Raw genomic sequence first — 23,935 nt, forward strand, 5'->3', positions numbered from 1 at the left:
TGGCCTATAGAAACCCCCCTGTGGTTGGGAGCATTCTATGTCTGCCATCAACCAGAACGGGCACCCAGAAAGGTAGACGCCCCAAAACAAACCCCTATTCTGGTGAAAAGATTGCTACCGAAAGCCGAACGAGTGGACAGAACTCCCCAAACAAAAATACAGTAGCAAACTAGCATAACGTCATCACGTCGCCGCGCTGCCATCTGCGCAACTCCTCCCCCCCTCCCCAGGAGGGGGAAGGGGGAGCCCCAGACCCTCCTCGCCGGCTATCCAACTGGCAGTTCTTGGCTGATGGGTGTACTGGCCAGTTGAGTGCCTCTGGCTCCACTTTTGTTTCAGTTCTGTGCCTTGTGGTGTGAGCTGTCTCTATAGGTGGTGTGTGAGCTGGGAATGATATTCCACGGTACTCGGGCTGCATGCGCCTAGAGTTTCCTTCCCTAGGTGCCCTTTAAGTACTGCCCTTGGGGGCTTGGGGCCTCTTTCCACAAGTCACCTTGGGATTTTCCTCCGCTGTCTTTTACTGCTCAGTACTGGGCCGCCCTTGGGGACAGCTGGTATCTTTTGCCCTAGTTTGTCTCTGGGTAGGAGATTGTTTTTGTCACTGGTAGGGGCATGGTGTACTGCACAGCTAATCTTCTACAATTATAGCGGCCGGCTCTGTTCCGCCTGGGTGCGTTGTCCTCTTGCAGGGTTTTTCTTTTGTTTTTGTATTCTGCCTGGTGGGAGGGGTCTCCTTGTTCTTCTCTTCGCTTGGTGGCGTCTCCCATTTGGCCCCCGTGAGTGTACACGTCCCAGGGGTTCAGCTTTTAGCAGTTTGTTAGGTAGACTTGGGCGCCGGTTCGCAGTACCCTGCCTGGGCTTCCCTTATTGTGTACACAAGGCTAAGGGCCCTGGAAATCCCCACTGGGGCTCTGTGGTCCGATGAAGGTGACCTTGAGTCCCCCCTCTCGCTTCCTGTGAGTTTGATGGTTGCTCTGTCCCCTTGTCTCAGGGTGACACCACCGCTTTTGTGCCTCCGTAAGATTCTCGAGAGTTCACGACACTCTTCGATTCAGTTCATTCTGGTCTTGTCCCGTCTGAACCCTAGGGTTTCTTGCCCCTCCTTTTGGATGACCATTCTGTCTCAGATCCAGTTTCTGTTGGAGCTGGGCACTTGGATGGTATCCCTGGACTTCAAGGACACGTATTGGAACGTCCTGATTCATTCGAGGTTCAAGGACTGGCTCGGTTTTGTTGTGGGCATCAGAGCACTTTCATTGTCTCCTGCTCGGGTTGAACCTGGCACCTCGCGTGGTCACACGCCTTACCCGGGTCGTGGTAGCCCGTTTGCAACTGTTAGGTGTTCGGGTGTTGGGTTACATCGACGACTGGATAGTTTGGGCTCCCATTCAGTCCGCGTGTCTGCTCGCCAGGGGTTTGGTGCTTTCCCAGCTAGCCGGGTTCAAGTTCCTGGTGAACTGGAGGAAGTCCCGTCTGGTTCCCTCCCAGCTTCAGTCCTAGCTGGGTCTTGTGTGGGACTCTCGGACCGCTTCCTTGTCTCTTCCTCCACTGTCTCTCCTTCGGCTGCGGTCCCTCCTGTGCTTGTTTCTGGGGGCTCCCGGTCACCTAGCGGTTGCTCAAGGGTCTGTGCGGGAGCCTGAACTTTGTGATGATGGTCTACCCGCTGGGTCAGGCGTGGCTTTGTCGGCTTTTTCTGGTTCCTTCGGGGACGTCCTTTTCATCTCTCTCACGATTGCTGGGGTTCAGACCCTGGGGGCCTTACGTTGACGGCTGCTTCACCGGCTTCCTCTTTGTTTTTTTTTTGGGGGGGGGGTTAGATACCATGGCGCCTATCTGAGCCCTCACTCGATGTGTTCACGGACTCGTCGTCTCTCAGCTGGGGCTTTGTGACCAGTGCTCACCAGGCCGGTCAGGGGCGATGGGGTCCATCCTTCCGTCAGACCCACAGCACGGTGCGGGAGTTGGCAGCGGTGTGGTTTGAGCTTCGGAGGGTTCGGGTCACCTGCGGATCGATGATCCGGCTCCATTCGGACCACCTTATCACTATGTGACCTAACAGGTGTCACTCTGACACTGTTAGGTCATATGGTCAGTCTCTCTTCATAGCTGTCATGATCCACTATTGTAGGACTAGGACCTTTTCATATTCATTCAATGCCTAATTATTAAGGGAACTGCAAATTATTCAAATGTGTTATTAAGTGAGCCATGACTATCTTGGTAATGGAGGGATTTCAGTGCTTAATTCACCTAACCAAATATTGTATTACAGACTCTTGCTTTGGATGGTGGGCATTATCGGTATATGTCGAGTGGTCTCAACCGCCTTTCGAATGTAACTCCTGATCAGTGGGATGTAATGGAGAAAATGATTCGGACAGCTTCAAGCAAGGATAAGTCAATGACGAAGGCCAGACTTTAATCTATAAATAGGTAATAACTGTAATACAAAAATTCTGTAAGTCCGTAATAATTTTTGGATGTTTAGAGAAGGAAATTTCATCTAGGGTGGACCAAGCAGCAGAAGAGATGAGAATCATAGAGAAAATAAAAGGTTTAGGAGAAGACTCAAAGGAAAATGTCAGTAGTGATTTTAGAAGAATAGGAAAATATGAAAAAGACAAGAACCGCCCCTTAACCCTTCAATTGCGCATCGCATCATATGATGCTTTGACCGACTTGCAATAAATTGCGCATCGCATCATGTGATGCTTTGGAGTACTACGCAAGATTTAAATGGCCCGCGGATACACGGGGTTCACCACACCTTCATCAGGGCTCTTGTAAACAGACGCCATTTTTTTTTTAAATCGTGGGCCAAACTCCAGGGTGTTAGGGGCCTCAGTATTGAGTGAGCTACCAAGCCTGACGCACGCAGCATGAGCTCACAGCACTGCTGTTCAGCTTGTGACCACAGCATCGCCTAAAAATGCCATAATATACTTGTTCATGCTATTATGTAGCGATGATATTATTACAGAAGACCCCTGACTGTGATAAAACTGACCAGGGTTCTGATAATAGCAGGATTGTGGCGATATTTGGCGCTGTGCGCCATGGAGGGAGGAGTAATGCTGTGGGAGGGAGGATGGTGGCGTTGTCTTTTGAGTGTGTGTGGCCACCTTTTATTGACTGCACTCACCATACCAGCTTAGTGGTTCGCTATGGTGAACACAAATGTAGATACTTACATATAACGTGTGTATTGTGTGAGATAACAGCGAGAGTAGGAGGTTGGGAGCCGCCATTTTGGTGAGGGAGGAGCGTCGTCTGCAGGACTTATCATGTTGTTTACTGATGACCACGATGGTCTTTGGGCACCATACCAGTTTACTTGTACAAGTATGGTGAATAAAACAGGTAGATATTTATATATAATGTGTGTATATAGCGTAATAACACCACAAACAGTATTGTTGGAGGACAAATATTAGTGTGTCTGGCCTTGAGGGCAGCCGCCACAAGCTGACTGTGTGAGTAGCTACGTCTCTCTGCCTTTACTCGCCATACAAGCTTAGATGTACAGTTATGGTAAACAAAACATGTAAATACTTATATATAACATCTGTATATAAAAACAAAAACAGTATGGTGGGTGGAGAATGGTGGCAAGGCAGGTGAGGTGAGGTGAGGGAGGGAGTGGCAGCCAGTCACTGCCTGCCACTGCCTCTGCCACTCAGCATACCAACTTAGTGGTTTGTCATGGTGAACAAAACATGCAGATACTTATATATAACCTGTGTATATAGTGTAATAACCGACAAAGTATTTGTTCACTGTTTGATGAACATAATTGAATCAACAATACGCACACCATATTTTTGAGTACAGCGATGATTCACTCATTTTATTATATAAATATATCACACTACACACTATTGAATAATATTACAGCAAAAAAACTACGAAAAATCAATCGGAGATGATGAAATAATTAGGTAATTATCTCTTTGTGGAAACTGGCCTGACAGCTGGCGATCAACAGACCGCCTGGGACGCACGCTCAGTCAGCGCCTGATTTTTGTCACACTTCCCCGCCCTATAGCGGGCAATATATGCCACTTACGATTTTTTTATTATTTTTCCCGTGATCAGTGAACACAAATTAACGGGTTAGGAAGAATTTTTTTTTCTTTTTTTTTTTTTTTTATGCGCCTGTGGGTGTCAAATGGTATATAGCTATGCGCCATTTAAGGGTTAAGGGTGACGTTTAATGGAGTGAAAAACATGATGGAAGTTTAGAAATGCCAGGAAATTGCAGAGTGATGTGGTTGGCAAACTTTGGTCAACAAGACAAGACCTCTCAAACAAAGACAGAGAAAAGCTGAAAATGAACCTAATTGAAGCAAAACATCTAAATGGGAATAGAAATGAAAAACACATTCTTTTTTCTACAAAGTGTCAGGGGACTGGAAAGTTTGTGAAATGGTACATAAAAACAAGGCAACAAAATCGTTAGTGGAAGGAGGAGTAAAGAGCAAAGGGAAAGGGAACATGTTCCTGAATATTGTATATACCAACATAGATGGAGTGAGGTCAAAAACTTTGGTGTTGCAAGATATAATTCAGCTTAAGGTCCCAGATATTGTCGCATTATCAGAGACAAAACTCGAAGGAAATGTATTAAATGAAGTCGTATTCTTAAGGGGCTATTCAGTTTGGAGACGTGACAGGAAAACTAGGAAGGGAGGAGGAGTGGCTGTACTGGTGAAAGAACACCTGAAGGTAAGAGTTAATATTTGAAAACCATCGAGATATTGACATAATGGCATTGCAGGTCTGGAATCAGGATGATAAGCTGATAATTTTAAATGCCTACAGCCCACCAGCAAGCAACACATGGACAAAGGAAGAACTGGATGACAAACGAGAGGGCCTCATAATGGTAATAAGAGAGATTTTTGTACAAGCCAGATAACGATAAATCATGACTGTTGATACTGGGAAACTTCAACTTTAAAACAATAGACTGGGAGGCCTATGAAGCAAGAACGGAGGACTTTTGGACATGCAGATTTGTGAACCTCATTCTGGAGACATTCTTGTATCAACACATAAAGCAGGCCACAAGAATGAGGGAAGGAGATGTACCATCAGTACTGGATCTAGTACTCACCAGGAAAGAAGAGATATTTGACTTCCAGTACATTCCTCCCTTGGGAAAGAGTGATCACGTCCTGTTAGACATTGATTATGCTTTAAGATATCATCTAGAAGAAAATGGGGACATTGAAACAGTTGATAAACTCAATTTCAAGAGAGGTCATTATGGGGAACTTAAAAAAAAATTTAATGAGTGTAATTGGACAGACTTTTTTGCTAGGCAGGGAAGTAAATGAAATGTATGCCAAATTTTGCAAAATATACAATGAAGGCACACAAACATTCATACCAAAACAGAGATGCAAGGCCAGAAAACAGGATTGGTTCAACAGAAATTGTGAGAGGGCCAGAGACCAAAAGACACAAAAATGGAATCAATATAGGAAGAGGCCAAACCCCCAAACATACCAGCGATCCAAAGATGCGAGAGACAACTATACGGTAGTAAGGAGAGAGGCAGAAAGAAATTTTGAAAAAGGGATAGCAGATGAATGTAAAACAGAACCGGGCCTATTCTACAAATTCATAAACAACAAATTGCAGGTAAAGAATAATATCCAGAGGTTGAAAATGGGAAACACATTCACGGAAAATGAAAATGAAATGTGTGAAACATTAAACGAATAGTTCCAAAGTATGTTTGTACAAAATGAAATCTTCAGAAAACCAGACAATAAGAATTCCAAAGAACAACATAGAGCGTATAGAGGTGTCTAGAGATAAAGTGGAAAATATGCTAAAGGAGCTAAGAAAGAACAAAGCAGTTGGCCCAGATGGAGTTTCACCATGGGTTCTGAGAGAATGTGCATCTGAACTCAACATTCCACCTCGCCTGATCTTTCAGGCATCCCTGTGTACAGGAGTCGTAGCAGACGTGTGGAAAAAGGCTAACATAGTTCCAATTTACAAAAGTGGCAGCAGGGAAGACCCCCTCAATTATAGACCTGTATCATTGACAAGTGTAATAGTGAAATTATTGGAAAAAATAATAAAAACTAAATGGGTATAACACCTAGAGAGAAATGATATATCAGATAGACAGTATGGTTTTCGATCTGGAAGATCCTGTGTACCGAATTTACTCAGTTTCTATGATCGAGCCACAGAGATTTTACAGGAAAGAGATGGTTGGGTTGACTGCATCTATCTGGACCTAAAAAAAGCTTTCGACAGAGTTCCACATAAGAGGTTGTTCTGGAAACTGGAACATATTGGAGGGGTGACAGGTATGCTTCTAACATGGATGAAAAATTTTCTGACTGATAGAAAAATGAGGGCAGTAATCAGAGGCAATGTATCGGACTGGAGAAATGTCACAAGTGGAGTACCACAGGGTTCAGTTCTTGCACCAGTGATGTTCATTGTTTACATAAATGATCTACCAGTTGGTATACAGAATTATATGAACATGTTTGCTGATGATGTCAAGATAATAGGAAGGATAAGAAACTTAGATGATTGTCATGCCCTTTAAGAAGACCTTGACAAAATAAGTATATGGAGCACCACTTGGCAAATGGAATTTAATGTGAATAAATGCCATGTTATGGAATGTGGAATAGGGGAACATAGACCCCACACAACCTATAAATTATGTGAGAAATCTTTAAAGAATTCTGAGAAAGAAAGAGATCTAGGGGTGATTCTAGGTAGAAAACTATCACCTGAGGACCACATAAACATAAAGAACGTTGTGCGAGGAGCCTATGCCACACTTTCTAACTTCAGAATTGCTTTTAAATACATGGATGACGAAATACTAAAGAAATTTTTCACGACTTTTGTTAGGCCAAAGGTAGAATATGCAACGGTTGTGTGGTTCCCATATCTTAAGAAGCACATCAATAAACTGGAAAAGACATGCTACTAAGTGTCTCCCAGAACTGAAGGGCAAGAGCTACGAGGAGAGGTTAGAGGCATTAAATGTGTCAAAACTAGAAGACAGAAGAAAAAGAGGTGATATGATCACTACGTACAAAATAGTAACAGGAATTGATAAAATCGATAGGGAAGATTTCCTGAGACCTGGACTTTCAAGAACAAGAGGTCATAGATTTAAGCTAACTAAACAAAGATGCCGAAGAAATATAAGAAAGTTCACTTTCACAAACAGAGTGGTAGACGGTTGGAACAAGTTAGGTAAGAAGGTGGTGGAGGCCAAAACAGTCAGTAGCTTCAAAGCGCTATATGACAAAGAGTGCTGGGTAGACGGGACACCACGAGCGTAGCTCACATCTTGTAACTACACTTAGGTAATTACAGTGAAATAATTCCATGTCAGCCACATCAGCCCCAGGAATCCATAATAAACTAAACTCAGAGACATGAGGAGCAGTGGATAAGTTACAGACACCCTCACCAAAGGGAACTTTGAGAAAGTAAGAGATAACTGCCAGGTTCACAGAGAAATGAAGCTGTAAATGACTGCAAACAATCCAACCAGCAATCAGTTTGAACCCCCCCCCCCCTTTTCCTCCTAGTTACAGTTGGCCACTACCCAGCTGCTGCTGGTTCTGATGTAAACATTATTCAGTCCTTTGCCTGATATCCACCTGTGTGAACTGCTCCTTGAGTTGCCAAGTCCTTTTTGTCCCAGCTAATTACTGGATCAAGTATTCACTTAGTTGTGCTTGAGTTGAGTTGGGTTGAGCTCTGCTCTTTCGGCCCACCTCTCAACTGTCAATCAACTCCTACTAACTACATACTAACTAATTAATTTTTTTTCACACACAAAAACACACCCAAGAAGCAGCCCGTAACCGCTGTCTAACTCCCAGGTACCTATTTACTGTTAGGTAACAGGGGCATTAGGGTGAAAGAAATTCTGCCCATTTTTGTTCCTCGCCGGGAAAGGAACCCGGGCCGCAGGATTAAGTGTCCAGCGTGCTATCCATACAGGCACCAGGGCTCCTGGATGAAGTGTGGGTCATCCTTTGGACTCTGTCCTGTGGGGACATTTTGCTTGTGTACTGGTTCAATATTTAGTGTTTCTCGAGTGTGTGTTTATAAGCCTCGCTTATTCAGTAAATTTTGGAAACTGTTCATTTAAAGCTGCACATATTTAGAGCAGCCCTTCCCTATGCACTCGTTTAGTGATGCTCCTGCCCTAACTGAGTACATTTTTTGGTTGGTTCAGGAGTTTGTCCCATAGAGGCTGGCTTGGTGTTGGGCGCCTTGCCTAGAGTAATGCAAGGGTCATTGACTCCTTTATTAGGCTCTGAGGTTGGGAGCATTTTAGATTCATTAATTAGGGTTCACTAGGGTTCAGACCTCGAAGTTTTTCTAGTTGGTATGCTGTTGACACCCTTCATAGCCGTTTTATCCTAATCGGCATCTTATGCCTGATATTGTCATCTCTTTCGTTTGGTTTTGGTGGAGCCACTTTTGTTGGGATTTGGTGCTGTTCCATAAATTGTCTCCTGTGTCTTTTCACTTCTGGTCTGCCCATTATCATCCTCCAACCATTTTGGTCTCTTTATTGGGTGTTGATCATTCCTTTGTCTCTTCTGTTATTGGCCACCACTTCAGTATGTATTACCTTTTTCAAGACTTTGTTTGTCTTGGCCCCTTGCTCTCCTTCAGAGAAGAGCATGAAGCTCTCCTTCAGAACCCCTACCTCTGGAGGAGAGCTTCATGCTCTCATCAAGAGGTAGGGGTTCTTGTTTGATTAGGGGTGCATCATTTGCCGTGTCCAGTTGCTGCTGTTCGTCATTACCCTTAGTGACACCCGGACTGCTTCTGGGGACATGTTTAATTGTTGTTTCCTTGGTTCCCTGTTCCAAGGCTCATTTGTTTTGGATTGTTCGCTGTCGTTAAACCTAGCTAGCATGAGGTCTACCCTTAGGCTCATGATGTTCAAAAGTTTGTGACTTTGACTTCAGCCTTTTCTAATAGGTCTTGGACTGATAAGTTCTTTTCTAATAAGTCTTGGACATGCATGGGTGCTTTGGAGGTCTAACAGGGTCTTGGTGGCTTTACCAGGTCAGTGTTCCTGCTCCATGTCTGGCTTGTGCTGTTCTCAGCTTTGAGGTCTCTTCTTCGAGAGTCTAATCTTCTCTCTCCTCCCTGGTAGGGCCTGGTTTCCTCATTCTGTGGTTAACCATCTTCAGGGGACCACCACTTGCCCTCATCAGACAACAAGCATTAATGGTAATGAAATTCCTTTTTCTGGTTGAGCCTCGGTGGCTTCCTATACTACAGTACCCAATTCTCCCCCCCCCCCCTTCCAGGTGCATCTTTTGGTGGTTTAAACCCTGGACTGAATTCTGTTGACATGGAAGCTGACAGTTCCCATCACTTGTAGCTGGCCAATTGTAACTAGGGGAGGATGGGGTATCAATCTAGCTACTGGATAGATAATTTGCAGTCATTTGTCGCTTCAGTTCTGTTTTCTCTGTGAAACTGGCAGTTGTTTGTTTTGCTTCTCTTACTTTCAGAATGTTTTCATTGGCAAAGGTATTAAGAAAAGAATCCCATGCTTCCTGCTCCTCTGTGAGGGTGCCAGGTTGTGGCTCTCATCTCCAGTAGGCTATTATCTCTAACATGCACCTTGGCATTTATATGCCTATATGCAAAAAGAAAAGAGAAAAAATATTTTCTCCCAATAGAATGAATGATTAATTTGGATGCAAAATATAAGGCCAAGTATAAATAAACTGAATATCTACAGTGTATGTGGTTTCGTGTAGTATAGAGGTTGAGCATTTGGCAGCAGCCCAGCCTGGTCTGAGAGTGCCGGAGGTCACTATCAGCATCACACACTGCCTGAGCTACACACCCAGTGATTGTTAACCTTGGATGTTTAGACAATTGAAAGTATGAATGTATATGTATGGATGTACAGTATATATCAGTGAATTAATAATTTAATATATCAATGAATAACTGTATGAATGTATGTATGAATGATAAGATTCATATGAAGAAGTATCATATATAGGATCATGTATAAATGAAGTTTTGTATCAGTGTATCATTAAAGAATTAAGGAAACGGCAGGCCTTTTGGCCCATGTATGAATTTGGGAGAATATGAATAGGAGCTGTTTTATATGAGCCAAGGTTCCCTCTGTTATGTTCAAAAGTTGATTGGTTGATCTGGTATACTTCATTACAATCATATAGTCATGAAAACAATGTGAACATAATCAGTATACATGGCATTTAAATATAATTAAATTTTATACCATGTCAGTTACCGGATTGGCATAGTAACATTTGTGACAATAACTGCATTTACATAATTAGCAATCATGAAAAAATTGCAGTATTTTTTTCATGCCCATTTTTTCATTTCAACTGCATTAACCCAGGAATTGCTGTATGGCAGTAATTGCCCTGTAAGGGTTAGGGACTCCTGGGGCTGATGTGATGCGTGTGAGCTACCTCTTGTGTACCTAGTTTCAGGGAGCCACTGAAGCCAGGATGTAGCATTTCATTACATTCAATGTTTTTTTTATGTGTAGAGTTAAATTGGTTAATATAGGTACAGTTTAATTTTAATTACCAGTTGCACACCCTTTAGTGGGTAGGAATTTTCTGTGATAAAAAGAATTCTAATTTCTAATGGCTTCTCTTAAGTGCTGAGGGAAGTGGAAGACTTCATATAACAAAAGTAAATGTCACACATTTTATAAGATCAAATTCTGAAATATGCGAGAAGTAATGAAATATATTTTGAGACTTGGGTGAAGCGAGGTAAATCTTTTCTAGAAATATCCATTATACCCTTGGGAGCTAGTGAATAGTAAAATATCCCCGAATGGTGGTAGTCTTTCTAATGTGTCTGTTGTGGTTCTTTTGGATACTCCATTTCCACCTGTGTCCCAATATGAGTGTATCACCCGTGTTGCTTTATCCAATTTTTGTTGTTCTACCCTGTCCATTCCCTTGAGGAATTAAGGGATGTGGTCTTGTCTTGTGTTCCCAGGGCTGCCTATCTTGTGTATGAGACTGTGGTCATTAGCTTGGTATTCTTTATTTTCTAATTGGCACTAATTTTGTGCCTAGTGACCTTGCCCTGTATTCTCTTCCGGCTCCCTAGTCTATGGTGCTCTACCTACCAGCACCAGCAAATGTGGTAGGTAGGACTTCCCCTCCAGATTCGTTTCCGGGTGGCCTTGGGTTCCTCGGAGGGATTCTTTCTCTGCTTCCCTTGCGGAGGTTTGGGAGGCCCCCTTAGTGTGTACTTCCTGCGAGACCTGGTTTATGCCTCTGTGTTGGGTCCGAGTTTGTTTGAGTTCGGTTTTTCTTACACTGATAGGGTGCTTTCCGAGGTTCAGGTGTCTTCCTGGCTGCCAAAGAAGGGCGGGACTGCGGTTGCAGTCCCGCCTTCAGCTATGTTTTGAGGAGGACCTGGGTCACTCGGCAGTTGCTCGAGTAGATGTGTGGGAGCCTGAACTTTGCTCCGTTGGTTTCTCCATTAGGCAGGGTTTGGCTTCGGAGGCTGTTTTGGTACTGTGCAGCCTCTTTTGCAATCACGGGGTTCATTCTCTGGTGTCCTTGTGCCAATTGCCCCATCTCTGGTTTCCTCTTGGGTTTTTTGGGGTTTGGTGCCATGACACTTTCCTCTTCCCTTGCTTGATGTGCTCACGGATGCCTCGTCTCTCGATTGGGACTTTGTGACCAGTGCTTGCCAGTCAGGCTGGAGCATTGTGGGGGGGGGGGAGGTGTCTTTACGTCAGGCTCACAGCATGGTGTGGGAGTTTGCGGTGGTGTGGCAGGCGCTACAACGGATTCGGCTTCCTTGGGGCTAGGTGTTCCGGCTTCATTCGAACAGATTTCCCCATGGTTCATTGTCTCACCAGAGGGGGGGGGTGTCTTTTTGGTCTGTTGCTCTTTGGGGCTGGTCGCTTCATTTCTCTTTCCACTGAGTGGCCGATCGATGCTGCCTCCTCCTGTTGGCTTTCCCGGACGTTCGGGCATCTCAAAGGGGACCTCTTGGCGTCTCCCACTGTATGTGGCGCTGTTCCTCGACTTCGAGGCCCTCGCAGTAATGCTTTTCGGCAGGACTGGTTGAGGTGGGGGTTCCTGTATCTCCTTTTCCCGGTCCAGCTATTGCTCTGGGTTCTGCCTCGAGTGTTTTTCTGGGGCTCTGCCTCTTTCGGCATGTCGGGCCGGTGAGGTACCTTGCCAGTTTGCCTTTCTGCTCCGCACTACTCATCTGACATTTCTGACACGTGTGTATTGCCATTTGTATGGTGATCACATGGCTTCTTTGCCGGTGTCCCACCTGCGGTCTTTGTCTCAGCGACAGTATGGAGTTTCCTGGCAGTCTTTCCATAATTTTCTTTGCCTGCGTCAGTTTTGCACCCGTTTGTTTTGTCCTTTCTTTCTTGGCTTTTTCTGGATCAGCATCTCATGTCTAATACTATCGTTTATTATCGTGCAGCATTGGCAAAGCCGCTGCAGCTTGCGCTCAGGGTAGATGTCACTTTTGCTCCGTTCAGAATGCTCTCTCGAGTGTTTTTTAACCTCCGGCCTGCTCATGTGCTGCCTGAGCCTTCTTGGTCTTTGGACTGGGTTCTTTCCTTTCTTTCTTCTTGCTTTGAGGTGGTCCCTTTGGATCGTGGATGCTTTTGGAAGGCCTTGGTTTTTTTGTTTGCCTTGACCTCTGAGGGTCAGGTTGGGGAGCTTCATGCTCTTCTCAGCTGCTGGTTCTGTTCATTTTGTCCAGATGGTCGTTTTGTAATGTACAGAAATAAGAAGAGAAGGCTACAGTCCGTTTGCCTGATTCTCCTTCTTTTCTGGTGCAGAATGAGAGCTGGCTTCTGGAGGGGTTCATTGGTTGTGGATGCTTGGTTGCTTAGGCCTGGGGTGCACCATGTATTGTGTCTGATGGCGGCAGCTTTATGCTGCTACCTGCAGGCCACTTGTTCTATGTCAGTGGACACTCTGGGTGGATCCAGTTTCCCCTAGTTCCATTCCAGGGCTCATGCATCTCAGGTTGTCTGCAGTGTCATTAATTCTAGTCAGCCTGCAGTTTGCCCTCATGCCCCATGATGTTTGCTAGTGTATGCTGCTGTCGTGGCAGCTTTTGGCAACATGTCTTTGATCGACATTCAGTGTGAGGGTTTTGGAGGTCGAACAGGGTCCTGGCAGCCGGGTATCTCGTGGCCGTTCCTGTTCCTTCATGGTCTTATATGGCCTTGGGCCACCTGTCATGGTCATCTGTCTCTTCCTTGTCTTAAGACCTGTAGTGCTGCTGCCTCCTAGGTAAGTCCCTGTTTTTACTTGTCTTTGGGTAGTTAGCTTCAGGGAACCGACAGGGCTCCTCACAGAAAACCACCATTAAAAATACTGAAACCCCATTTTCTGGGTGAGCTCCGGAGGCCCCCTGACTCCCTCCAGAAGAGGGAGTCAGGGGGCGGTTTTCATAGTTCAGTAAGTTGGATGGTGGGCTGCTGGCTCCCGTCCCCTCCTTAAAATTTCTTACCTTCTTGCCATCTCTTATGGCAAGCAGGCAGCTGAATTGGTATCGTCCCACCTGCAATTCCCTCCTTGGTGTCGTTGCTCTTTGGTATCCGTGTGGTTCTTTTGTGCCTTTCTTGCTTTTCTTGATTGACATCTCGTGCTGAATACCGTCGCTTCATATACAGTGGTACCTCGGAATGCGATTGTCCCTGTATGCGAGATTTTCGGAAGGCGAGGTGTATTTACTCCAAAAATTTGTCTCGGAAGGCGATGGTTACTTCGGGAGTCGAGTTTGAACGCGAGTTTGTTGATACGCGTACAGCCGACCTAGCGCGTGGTCGTTCGGCGATCGTCGCCCCTCTGCCCCTCAGTTCACCATTGTCTCGCGCGCAGTGACTACCCCCACATCAATTCTTGTCGTGAATTTTCAGTGTTTTGTTGGATTTTTGGTGATTTGTCTATACAATTTGTTATTATATATCTCACCATGAGTCCCAAGAAAGCCAGTGGTAAGGATAAAGGCCAGAAAGCTCATGTGAGGATGACAATAGAGGAGAAACAAGAGATCATTCGAAAGCATGAGAACGGTACACGTGTTGTTGATCTTTGTAGGCAGTACAACAAAGCGACATCAACAATATGCACTATACTTAAGAAGAAAAATAAGATTATGAGTGCTAATGTGGCAAAAGGAGTAAGAACATTAACGACACAAAGACCACAAATACTTGAAGTGGAAAAGTTGTTATTAATTTGGATACACGACAAGGAGTTGAGGGGTGATAGTGTTTCGGAGGCCATTATTTCTGAGAAAGCCAGGGTGTTGCACGAAGACCTTCTAAAGAAGACCCCTGCAACGAGTGATGCAGATAAGAAAGAGTTTAAGGCAAGCAGGGGCTGGTTTGAAAAATTTAGAAAGAGAAGTGGTATCCATAGTGTTACAAGGCATGGGGAGGCAGCCAGCTCAGACAAACCAGCCGCTGGACGATTTATTGACGAATTTAAAGAGTTTGCAGAGGCTGAGGGATACCTACCGCAACAAGTGTTTAATTGTGACGAAACAGGACTGTTTTGGAAAAGAATGCCTAAGAGGACATACATTACCAATGAGGAAAAATCCTTGCCTGGACACAAGCCTATGAAAGATAGGTTTACGCTTGTGCTGTGTTCAAATGCGAGTGGCGATTTAAAAATTAAACCCTTGCTAGTGTATCATTCTGAAAATCCAAGGGTTTTCAAACAGTATAATGTGCAGAAAACCCGTTTGTCTGTGATGTGGAAGTCTAATAAAAAAGCATGGGTGACTAGGCTTATTTTTTCGGAGTGGGTGAATGAAGTGCTGTGCCCTGCCATAGAAAAATATCTGCAGGAGAAACAATTGCCACTCAGAGCCGTGCTTCTCCTTGACAATGCTCCTGCTCATCCTCCAGGCTTGGAAGATGATTTGATGCCTCAATACAATAAATTCCTCACAGTTAAATTCCTTCCTCCTAACACCACTCCTCTAATTCAGCCTATGGACCAGAAAATCATAGCGAATTTTAAGAAACTGTATGAAAGGGCACTTTTCCGGAAATGTTTTGAAGTGACTGAAGCCACAAACCTCACCCTCAAAGAGTTCTGGAGAGAGCATTTTAACATTTTTAGTGCTTTAAAACTCGTTGACAAAGCCTGGCAAGAAGTGACTCAAAGAACCCTGATCTCTGGCTGGAGAAAATTGTGGCCTGAAGGTGTGAGAGAACTAGACTTTGAGGGGTTTGAGCCTATAAATGATGCGCCTATTGTTGAGGAAATTGTTAGTCTAGGCCAGAAAATGGGCTTGGAATTGGATGGTGATGATGTGGAGGAGTTGGTGGAAGAACACAACGAAGAACTGACCACCGAAGAACTCCTAGCCCTTCAACAGGAACAGCAAGCCAACACAGCAGCGAATGATTCTGCAGTGGAGGAGGAGGTGGTGGCAACAGCACCAGCGAATGTCCCTTCTGCAGTAATTAAGAAGGTGTGTCAGATGTGGGAAGGGATTCAAACAACTATTGAACACACTCACCCAGACAAAGCTGTAGTAGGCCGTTGTCTTAATCTTTTCAATGACAATGTGATGCCTTACTACAGAGAGAGCTTGCGAAGAAGGGAAAAGCAAGCTTCCATGGACAAATATTTGGTGAAGAAATCGAGCAGTGAGCCTCAACCAGGACCTAGTGGCACTCAGGTTAAACGTCCCAGGGAGAGCACACCAGAAAGGTCCTCACTGCCTGATGTGATTATGGAAGGGGACTCCCCTTCCAAACAGTAACTCCTCTCCTCCTTCCCCCTCCTCACCATCTTCCATACGCCTACAGCACTCGACAGTAAGGTAAGTAATAACTGGAACATAGTTTTGTAGGTTTATTTAGATGAATTAGGTAAATTAGGTATAAAAATTTAGTTTGATGTGGGGTTTTTGGGGTAGTCAGGAACGGATTAATTCATTTCCCTTTATTTCTTATGGGGAAATTAACTTCGGAATGCGAGTTTTCGGAAGGCGAGGCGTCTCCAGGAACGGATTAAACTCGCATTCTGAGGTATGCCTGTAGTTCAACACTGGCAGAGCTGCCGCTTCTTGCGTTCAGCATTGATATGTCCTCGGTGCCATCTGGAAGTTTCCTCACTCACTATTTCACCTCCGGCATGCTCGTGTACGTACTGCTTGAGCCCACTTAGTGTTTGGACAGCGTTCTCATTTTTCTTTCTTCTTCTTCTAGGTTCATGGTGTCCCCTTTAGTCCAGGATTATTTTTTGAAATCTCTATTTTTGTTGACTGTAGGGTTGCGGTTCATGCTCTCCTACAGAGGTGCAGTTTTTGTTCTTTTGGCCCTGGGGAGGCATTTTGTTTGCTGGATCCTTTTCTGGCAAAGAATGAGTCGGCCAGCTTCTGGAGGGGTCTGTTGGTATTGATGCTTAGTTGATTAGGCCTTAGGTGCATCATGTGCTGTGTTCAGTGACATCTCTCCTCCACTACCTTTGTGCTGCAGATTCTGCTTTGGTGGATGCTTTATGGGGTCGGTGCTGTTTCTTTGATTTCCTGTTCCAAGGCTCGTGTCTCTCAGGTTGTCCATAGTCATCAAGTCTAATCAGCCAGAGGTCTACCGGAGTGCCTATGATGTTTGTACTGTACAAAGCTTTTGTAGCTGTGCACGACTGGTTTTTTTTCTTGAGGCTGTTTTCTGGAGAACTCGTTTTTTGTTAGGATGTGATGTACCCAAACCAACCATCCCCCCAACTGAATTCAGAGCCAAATATTACCTCACTCCAGGTTACTATTCAGTGTTTAAGGCACCAATGGTCCTTCCCTTTCATCTGTGGAGCATTGGCTTGCAAAACATTTAACCATGTATTCAGGTCCCACATGTAACCAATAAATTTAAGTAGAATTATAGGATTAATAATGATTTGGTAATATAAAAATCTACAAAAAGCTATAATTTTAAGAAAAAATACATTTAAACAGGATAGGCTTAAAAATAAATATAATTTAAGCATAATAGATTTTCCCACACTAAATGCTAAATTGCTTTCATATAATTGTTTACATTTTATATATTTTCCATAGACCGTGAGGCAAGATGGCGGAGAGTATCCCAGCCTTGCTGGAGAATTTAACATGTTCAAGAGTGTCCCTGATGAACACTGGGATATGATGGCACAAATGATACGTCTGACTAATGAGAAAGCAAAAAAAAAATAATTAGGTCTGCTGAATGGTTATAAATATATTAAAAATGTACAGATACAAATTATTTTATTAAAATTTATACAAATGCACTTCATTGGGTGTGAACATGAAATGTATGTCTCATTTTGCATCATGTTGAGTACTGCAGATTCCCAAATAATCATGAAAGCACTTGTCACAAGACAACCCGTTCTCGTACTTTCTTATAGTCAATATTGACTTATTAAATACGTGCATATGTGACATACTAATTTATTGTGAATATTTTAGTTTACCTTGAAAAGCTTCATGGAAAACACCTTCCTTACCTAACCTTCTTAGTATGTTAAGATAAGCATCTTATTGCTTCGTAATTACAATTATTACATAACACTTTAGTGCGCGCGGCACTAGCTGAAAAAAAAAGCGGGTTGTGCGCGCGGCGTTCTGGGCACTCAAGCGTAAACACAAAAAAGTTTATAATCTTTTCATGCTCCTAACATAAATTCTGGAGCTACGTTTTTCATTTTGGTATCAATGCGTTGGCAATAAAATTCTCTACAGGATCATATGCATAAAATGTCACCCAAGCATTTGGTATCCCACCACGAAGTAAATAAACACGAAGATGACTCGCTGTGACACCCAAACAGGAAGTAAATGTTCATACTCTTTCGTTTGTTGCCAGCCTCACACTCATCCTACAGCGCTTATTTTGATATCACTGAACTCGCAATAAAATTCCCCACCCAGACATATGCCTATTAATGTCTAATTATGTTCCGCACGAGTGTGGGAACTGGGCGAAGCGTTAGCCGTGATTTCAGCAGCGACGACACTGTTGTGATGCAGCGCTTTGAAAGTTTATACTTATTTCACTGTCATGACATTATTTCTCGAGCTACGTATTTCATTTTTATAGCAATGTGTTCGCAATAGAAAGTTCTATAAGAACATGGGTAGAATTGGCCAACAGAGCGTCAAATAAATTTGCGGCGAATAAAATCTTAGGCGAATCTTACGCGTGTTTGTACCCGTGAGCATAAAAAGTTTTTACTTTGCTCATGTTTTTTCAAGTTTATACTTGATTCACTCCGTTTTTTTTGTTTGTATAGTGTTCGGAATAAAATTCTCTACACAGACATATGCATATAAATGTAGAATCATGATCGCGGCCAACACAAGAGTGTGTGGAGTGCGCGATTACCCTCGTTGTGTCACCAATTCAATAGTCTCTCCTCTAAGTTACAATACATTGCTGTTTTCTCAAATAGGCACAGTGCCTATTAGAGAAAACAAAAATTTAATGGCAAACATATTCATACAAACCCCAAGCCGATCGAGTAGTAAATACCCAATATAACACGGTCCGTAAATTTACGTCGTGATCCGACAAGCGATTAAGCAAACCTCCCGTAAGTCCAAGTCGAAAATCCAGGAAAGTGTTAACCTATACCTATAATTAGTTAAGTAATAATTGTAATTACAAAGCAATAAGATGCTTATCTTAACATACTAAAAAGGTTAGGTAAGGTCGGTGTTTTCTATGAAGCTTTTCAAGGTAAACTAAAATATTCACAATAAATTAGTATGTCACATATGCACTTATTTAATAAGTCAATATTGACTTAAAGAAAGTGCAAGAACGGGTTGCACAAGATGAAGCTGAAGAGAATGTTGTAGCCCTCTGGTGGCCATTTTGAAGATTTCTGGCGCTGAGAAGTGCAGTATTTTAACAAAAGACAAACTAATGTGCACCATGTTTGTCGTATATATTTAAGCATTGTACTGTATATTGGTTGAAATTCCAACCACATTTATTGACTGTTAGAATCAATTATGTAAATTAAAATTTTAAGTAAACAAGTGTTTTTTATTCTTATGTATTTGCTTGTACTGTACTCTGGCTCATGTGAAATTTCAAGCAGCTTATTTAACCATAATTTTTATATGAATCCCATTTACTGTCACTACCATGTCATTGTTGTTATATCTTCACATCTACTGAAATTGATGAACACCTCCAAAGAATGCTGGATCAACCTATGATCAGCCTGGTTAACCAGACCACCAACCAGGAGACCTTGTTGCGGGTCAGTGATCCTCGGAATCACCCCAAGATAATTGCATAGGCATTATGAACAAAAAAATTTTGATTTTTTAAATTCATTGCTATACTGTACAGTTTTACTGGCTTAATAGTGTTTTTTACTTTTTCACATCAATGAAACTAATTGTATTCAAGAAATTTCTTTCATTGGTTCAACACACCTTTTAAAATATATTGCTCATCTATGCTAATTTCTGTATGCTACTTCTAAATTCTTCAATTTTTATTATAATAAAAGCCGTACCCGGCCACAGCAACCTTCCCCCCTTCCCCCGTCTCCCAGTCCTCCCCACCATTCCCCCCTCTCCCGTCCCCTCGTCCTCCCAACCATTCCTCACTCCCCCATCCCCTCGTCCTCCCAACCATTCCCCACTCCACAGTCCCCTTGTCCTCTCCACTATCTCCCACTCTTCCGTCCAATGCATTCTCAAATGATCTGATTTGATGTAATTTACACAGATTTCGCAAAAGCCTTTGACAAATGTGACTATGGTGTTATTGCACACAAAATGCGTTCAAAAGGAATTACCGGGAAAATAGGCAAATGGATCTACAATTTCCTGACTAATAGAACCCAATGTGTAATAGTCAACAAAATAAAATCCAGACTATCAACCGTGAAGAGCTCAGTCCCCCATGGTACTGTAATTTCTCCAGTACTTTTTCTCATCCTCATATCGGATATAGACAAGGACACAATCTATAGCGCTGTATCATCCTTTGTAGACGACACTAGGATTTTTATGAGAGTAGACAACAAAGTACAGCAAACCTCCAATTAGATGTAAATCAGGTCTTAACATGGGCTACAGAAAATAATATGGTATTTAATGAAGATAAGTTCCAGCTCTTGCACTACGGAAAAAACGAAAATATAAAAGCAGAAACCACGTACAAAATGCAGTCAAATCATAACACAGAACGAAAAAGCAATGTAAAGGATTTGGGTGTACTAATGTCGGAAGACCTTACTTACCTTTAAAGAACACAAAGTAGCTGTCACAATTGCAAGAAAAATGACAGATTGGATAACAGGAACTTTTCAAACTACAGATGCTATACCAATGTTGATACTCTTCAAGACACTATTGCTCTCTAAAGTGGAATACTGCTGCACAATGACAGCCCCTTTCCAAGCTGATGAAATTGCTGATCTGGAGAGAATGCAAAGATCCTTTACTGCTAGAATCCACTCAGTAAAATATCTCAACTATTAGGACCAACTGAAATGCCTAAATCTGTATTCTCTTGAGCGCAGGCAGGAGATACAGTACATAATAATTTACACATGGGGAAAATAGTAGAGGGTCTGGTCCCAAACCTGCACACAGTAATAACACCACATGAGACCAGAAGGCATGACAGGATGTGCAGAATAGCCCCGTTAAAGAGCAGAGGTGCAATAGGTACCCTGAGAAAGAACTATCGACATCAGAGGCCCGAGACTGTTCTACATGCTTCTACTAAACATAAGAGGCATGAGTGGCCAACCCCTCTCGGTGTTTAAGAGAGAACTTGACAAACACCTCCAAAGGATTCCTGATCAACCAGACTGTGACTCATACGTCAGGTTGCGAGCAACCGCGTCCAACAGCCTAGTCAACCAGTCCAGCAACCGGCCTGCAGGGACGCTAAGCCTCGAAAACACCTCACGTTGCATACTTACTCTCGGTCACCATTATGAGCTCAATAATGGTCAATATTCAAACAAATCTAGTAAGAAAAAAATGTCAAGAGAAAACAACAAACCATACTTGATAAAAAAAAACATTAATTTGATTTTATATTTTCATTTACAAAAATTCTCGTGTATCGCAGTCTTAAACATCTCACCCTTCACAAATGCAAGCCGTTCCTAACTCAATGAGACCCCTACCAACTTCAGCAATTCTTTGTTGTGTTGGTATGTGTTGAGTACCTTGAGCCAATCTGAGAAATCTTTTTAAGAAATAGTAAGTTAGAAATAGATAATATAGGTCACATTCCAGGACCTCAACTAAATTATATCACTCTTTGCATCTTTGATTCAGTGATCCGCACTCAACACTAAAAGGTAGTTTGCTATTCTATTAAATGAATCGGTGAATCTGAATCACACACACAGTTGTCGACTTTTGATACATGATAACTTAGTTTATGCACAATCTTTGTTCATGTGGGTACCAAGTAACCCAGGTCCTGTGCAATCTGAGCTTCACATCTCATGGTGGGTAAACAGCCGTAATGTGTATGGGCAACACATTAAGTGGGTTATACCTTGGGTGCTGAAATATTTCTCACTGAAGATGGGAATAGAGACATAGTCATAGTATAGACATAGAGATAGTACTATGAATATAAAAATGTACATTCTGATGTACAATATATGGTTCCAACACATGCACATTATGAATTTAAATAAATTAACATTTCACTCTTCTTGCAATACATAAAATGCATATTTTTTGTTTTATTGCAAAGTATTATTTGCAACTGCAATTATAAATTACAATTAGATATTAATTATTGCCTTTCACAGGGCATGTGAAGATTTTGATAGTTGTGCTTAATGAATTTTGTGGTACCACTCAAGGACTTATGAAGGTTAAAGGGTTAAGGCCTGAAGGGTTAAATTTGTTTTAAAACCTGCCACCACAGGACTCCATATCAAATAATTATAGTGCTGATACATCATATGTTATATCCTGTATGTTTCAAACTGACATGATACCCATTACTAAGGATGCCTTATAAGACTGTACTCACCATTTTCCTTTTTAATAGTAAACATATCTCTGTTTAATAAGAGTCACGACTGAAGCTTGGCTCCCTGTTTCCACGAGGATATTCTCGGCTTGAATATGCGTCTGGTGATTGGTCATCTTGCCTATTATAAAATACAACAAATAATAATGACAATCTGAATAATGGGAAAAATTAATTATGTTTATGGCGGGTTTCATTTTATGGAAAGATTTGGGTTGTAATCCCCCCCCCCCAAAAAAAAAAGTTAAATACTTAAGAAATTGTTCATGACTTTTGTAAGACTAAAATTGGAATATGCAGTAATTGTATGGTGTCCATATATCAAGAAGCACACCAATAAACAGGAATAGGTGCAAAGGCATGCTACAAAATGGCTTCAAGAACAGTCCTTATCTCAGTATTTCTATAATACTATCACCACTAAATAATGGCAGTGACATGTACTGTCTGTCTGTCTGTGTGTGTGTGTGTGTAATTACCTAAGTGTAGTTACAGGATGAGAGCTACGCTCGTGGTGTCCCGTCTTCCCAGCACTCTTTGTCATATAACGCTTTGAAACTACTGACGGTCTTGGCCTCCACCACCTTCTCACTTAACTTGTTCCAACCGTCTACCACTCTATTTGCGAAGGTGAATTTTCTTATATTTCTTAGGCATCTGTGTTTAGCTAGTTTAAATCTATGACCTCTTGTTCTTGAAGTTCCAGGTCTCAGGAAGTCTTCCCTGTCGATTTTATCAATTCCTGTTACTATTTTGTACGTTGTGATCATATCACCTCTTTTTCTTCTGTCTTCTAGTTTTGGCATATTTAATGCTTCTAACCTCTCCTCGTAGCTCTTGCCCTTCAGTTCTGGGAGCCACTTAGTAGCATGTCTTTGCACCTTTTCCAGTTTGTTGATGTGCTTCTTAAGATATGGGCACCACACAACAGCTGCATATTCTAGCTTTGGCCTAACAAAAGTCATGAACAATTTCTTTAGTATATCGCCATCCATGTATTTAAATGCAATTCTGAAGTTAGAAAGCATCGCATAGGCTCCTTCCACAATATTCTTTATGTGGTCCTCAGGTGATAGTTTTCTATCTAGAACCACCCCTAGATCTCTTTCTTTATCAGAATTCTTTAAAGATTTCTCACATAATATATAGGTTGTGTGGGGTCTATGTTCTCCTGTTCCACATTCCATCACATGACATTTATTAACATTAAATTCCATTTGCCAGGTGGTGCTCCATATACTTATTTTGTCCAGGTCTTCTTGAAGGGCATGACAATCATCTAAATTTCTTATCCTTCCTATTATCTTAGCATCATCAGCAAACATGTTCATATAATTCTGTATACCAACTGGTAGATCATTTATGTACACAATAAACATCACTGGTGCAAGAACTGAACCCTGTGGTACTCCACTTGTGACATTTCTCCATTCCGATACATTGCCTCTGATTACTGCCCTCATTTTTCTATCAGTCAGAAAATTTTTCATCCATGATAGAAGCTTACCTGTCACCCCTCCAATATTTTCCAGTTTCCAGAACAACCTCTTATGTGGAACTCTGTCGAAAGCCTTTTTTAGGTCCAGATAGATGCAGTCAACCCAACCATCTCTTTCCTGTAATATCTCTGTGGCTCGATCATAGAAACTGAGTAAATTCGATACACAGGATCTTCCAGATCGAAAACCATACTGTCTGTCTGATATTATATCATTTCTCTCCAGGTGTTCTACCCATTTAGTTTTGATTAGCTTTTCCAATACTTTCACTATTACACTTGTCAATGATACAGGTCTATAATTGAGGGGGTCTTCCCTGCTGCCATTTTTGTAGACTGGAACTATGTTAGCCTGTTTCCACACGTCTGCTACG

The 23,935-nt window shown here is 42.5% G+C and overlaps 1 protein-coding gene across 2 annotated transcripts in view; it reads left to right on the plus strand.

The window, feature by feature from the left end:
- Positions 1–19,074, plus strand: part of LOC123775311 (2,4-dienoyl-CoA reductase [(3E)-enoyl-CoA-producing], mitochondrial) — a 36,125-nt gene extending 17,051 nt beyond the window's left edge. The window contains exons 7-8 of one of the 2 annotated variants that reach the window (XM_045770351.2): positions 2,273–2,433; positions 17,107–19,074. In XM_045770351.2, coding sequence (XP_045626307.2) covers positions 2,273–2,422 — 150 coding nt within the window. In that variant the 3' untranslated portion in view covers positions 2,423–2,433; positions 17,107–19,074. The remainder of the gene's footprint in view (positions 1–2,272; positions 2,434–17,106) is intronic. The other variant, XM_045770353.2, reaches the window with a different exon arrangement.
- Positions 19,075–23,935: the final 4,861 nt, after the last annotated feature.

The sequence above is a fragment of the Procambarus clarkii genome, chromosome 70 (assembly GCF_040958095.1).
Source record: "Procambarus clarkii isolate CNS0578487 chromosome 70, FALCON_Pclarkii_2.0, whole genome shotgun sequence".
Taxonomy (NCBI): Eukaryota; Metazoa; Arthropoda; class Malacostraca; order Decapoda; family Cambaridae; genus Procambarus; species Procambarus clarkii.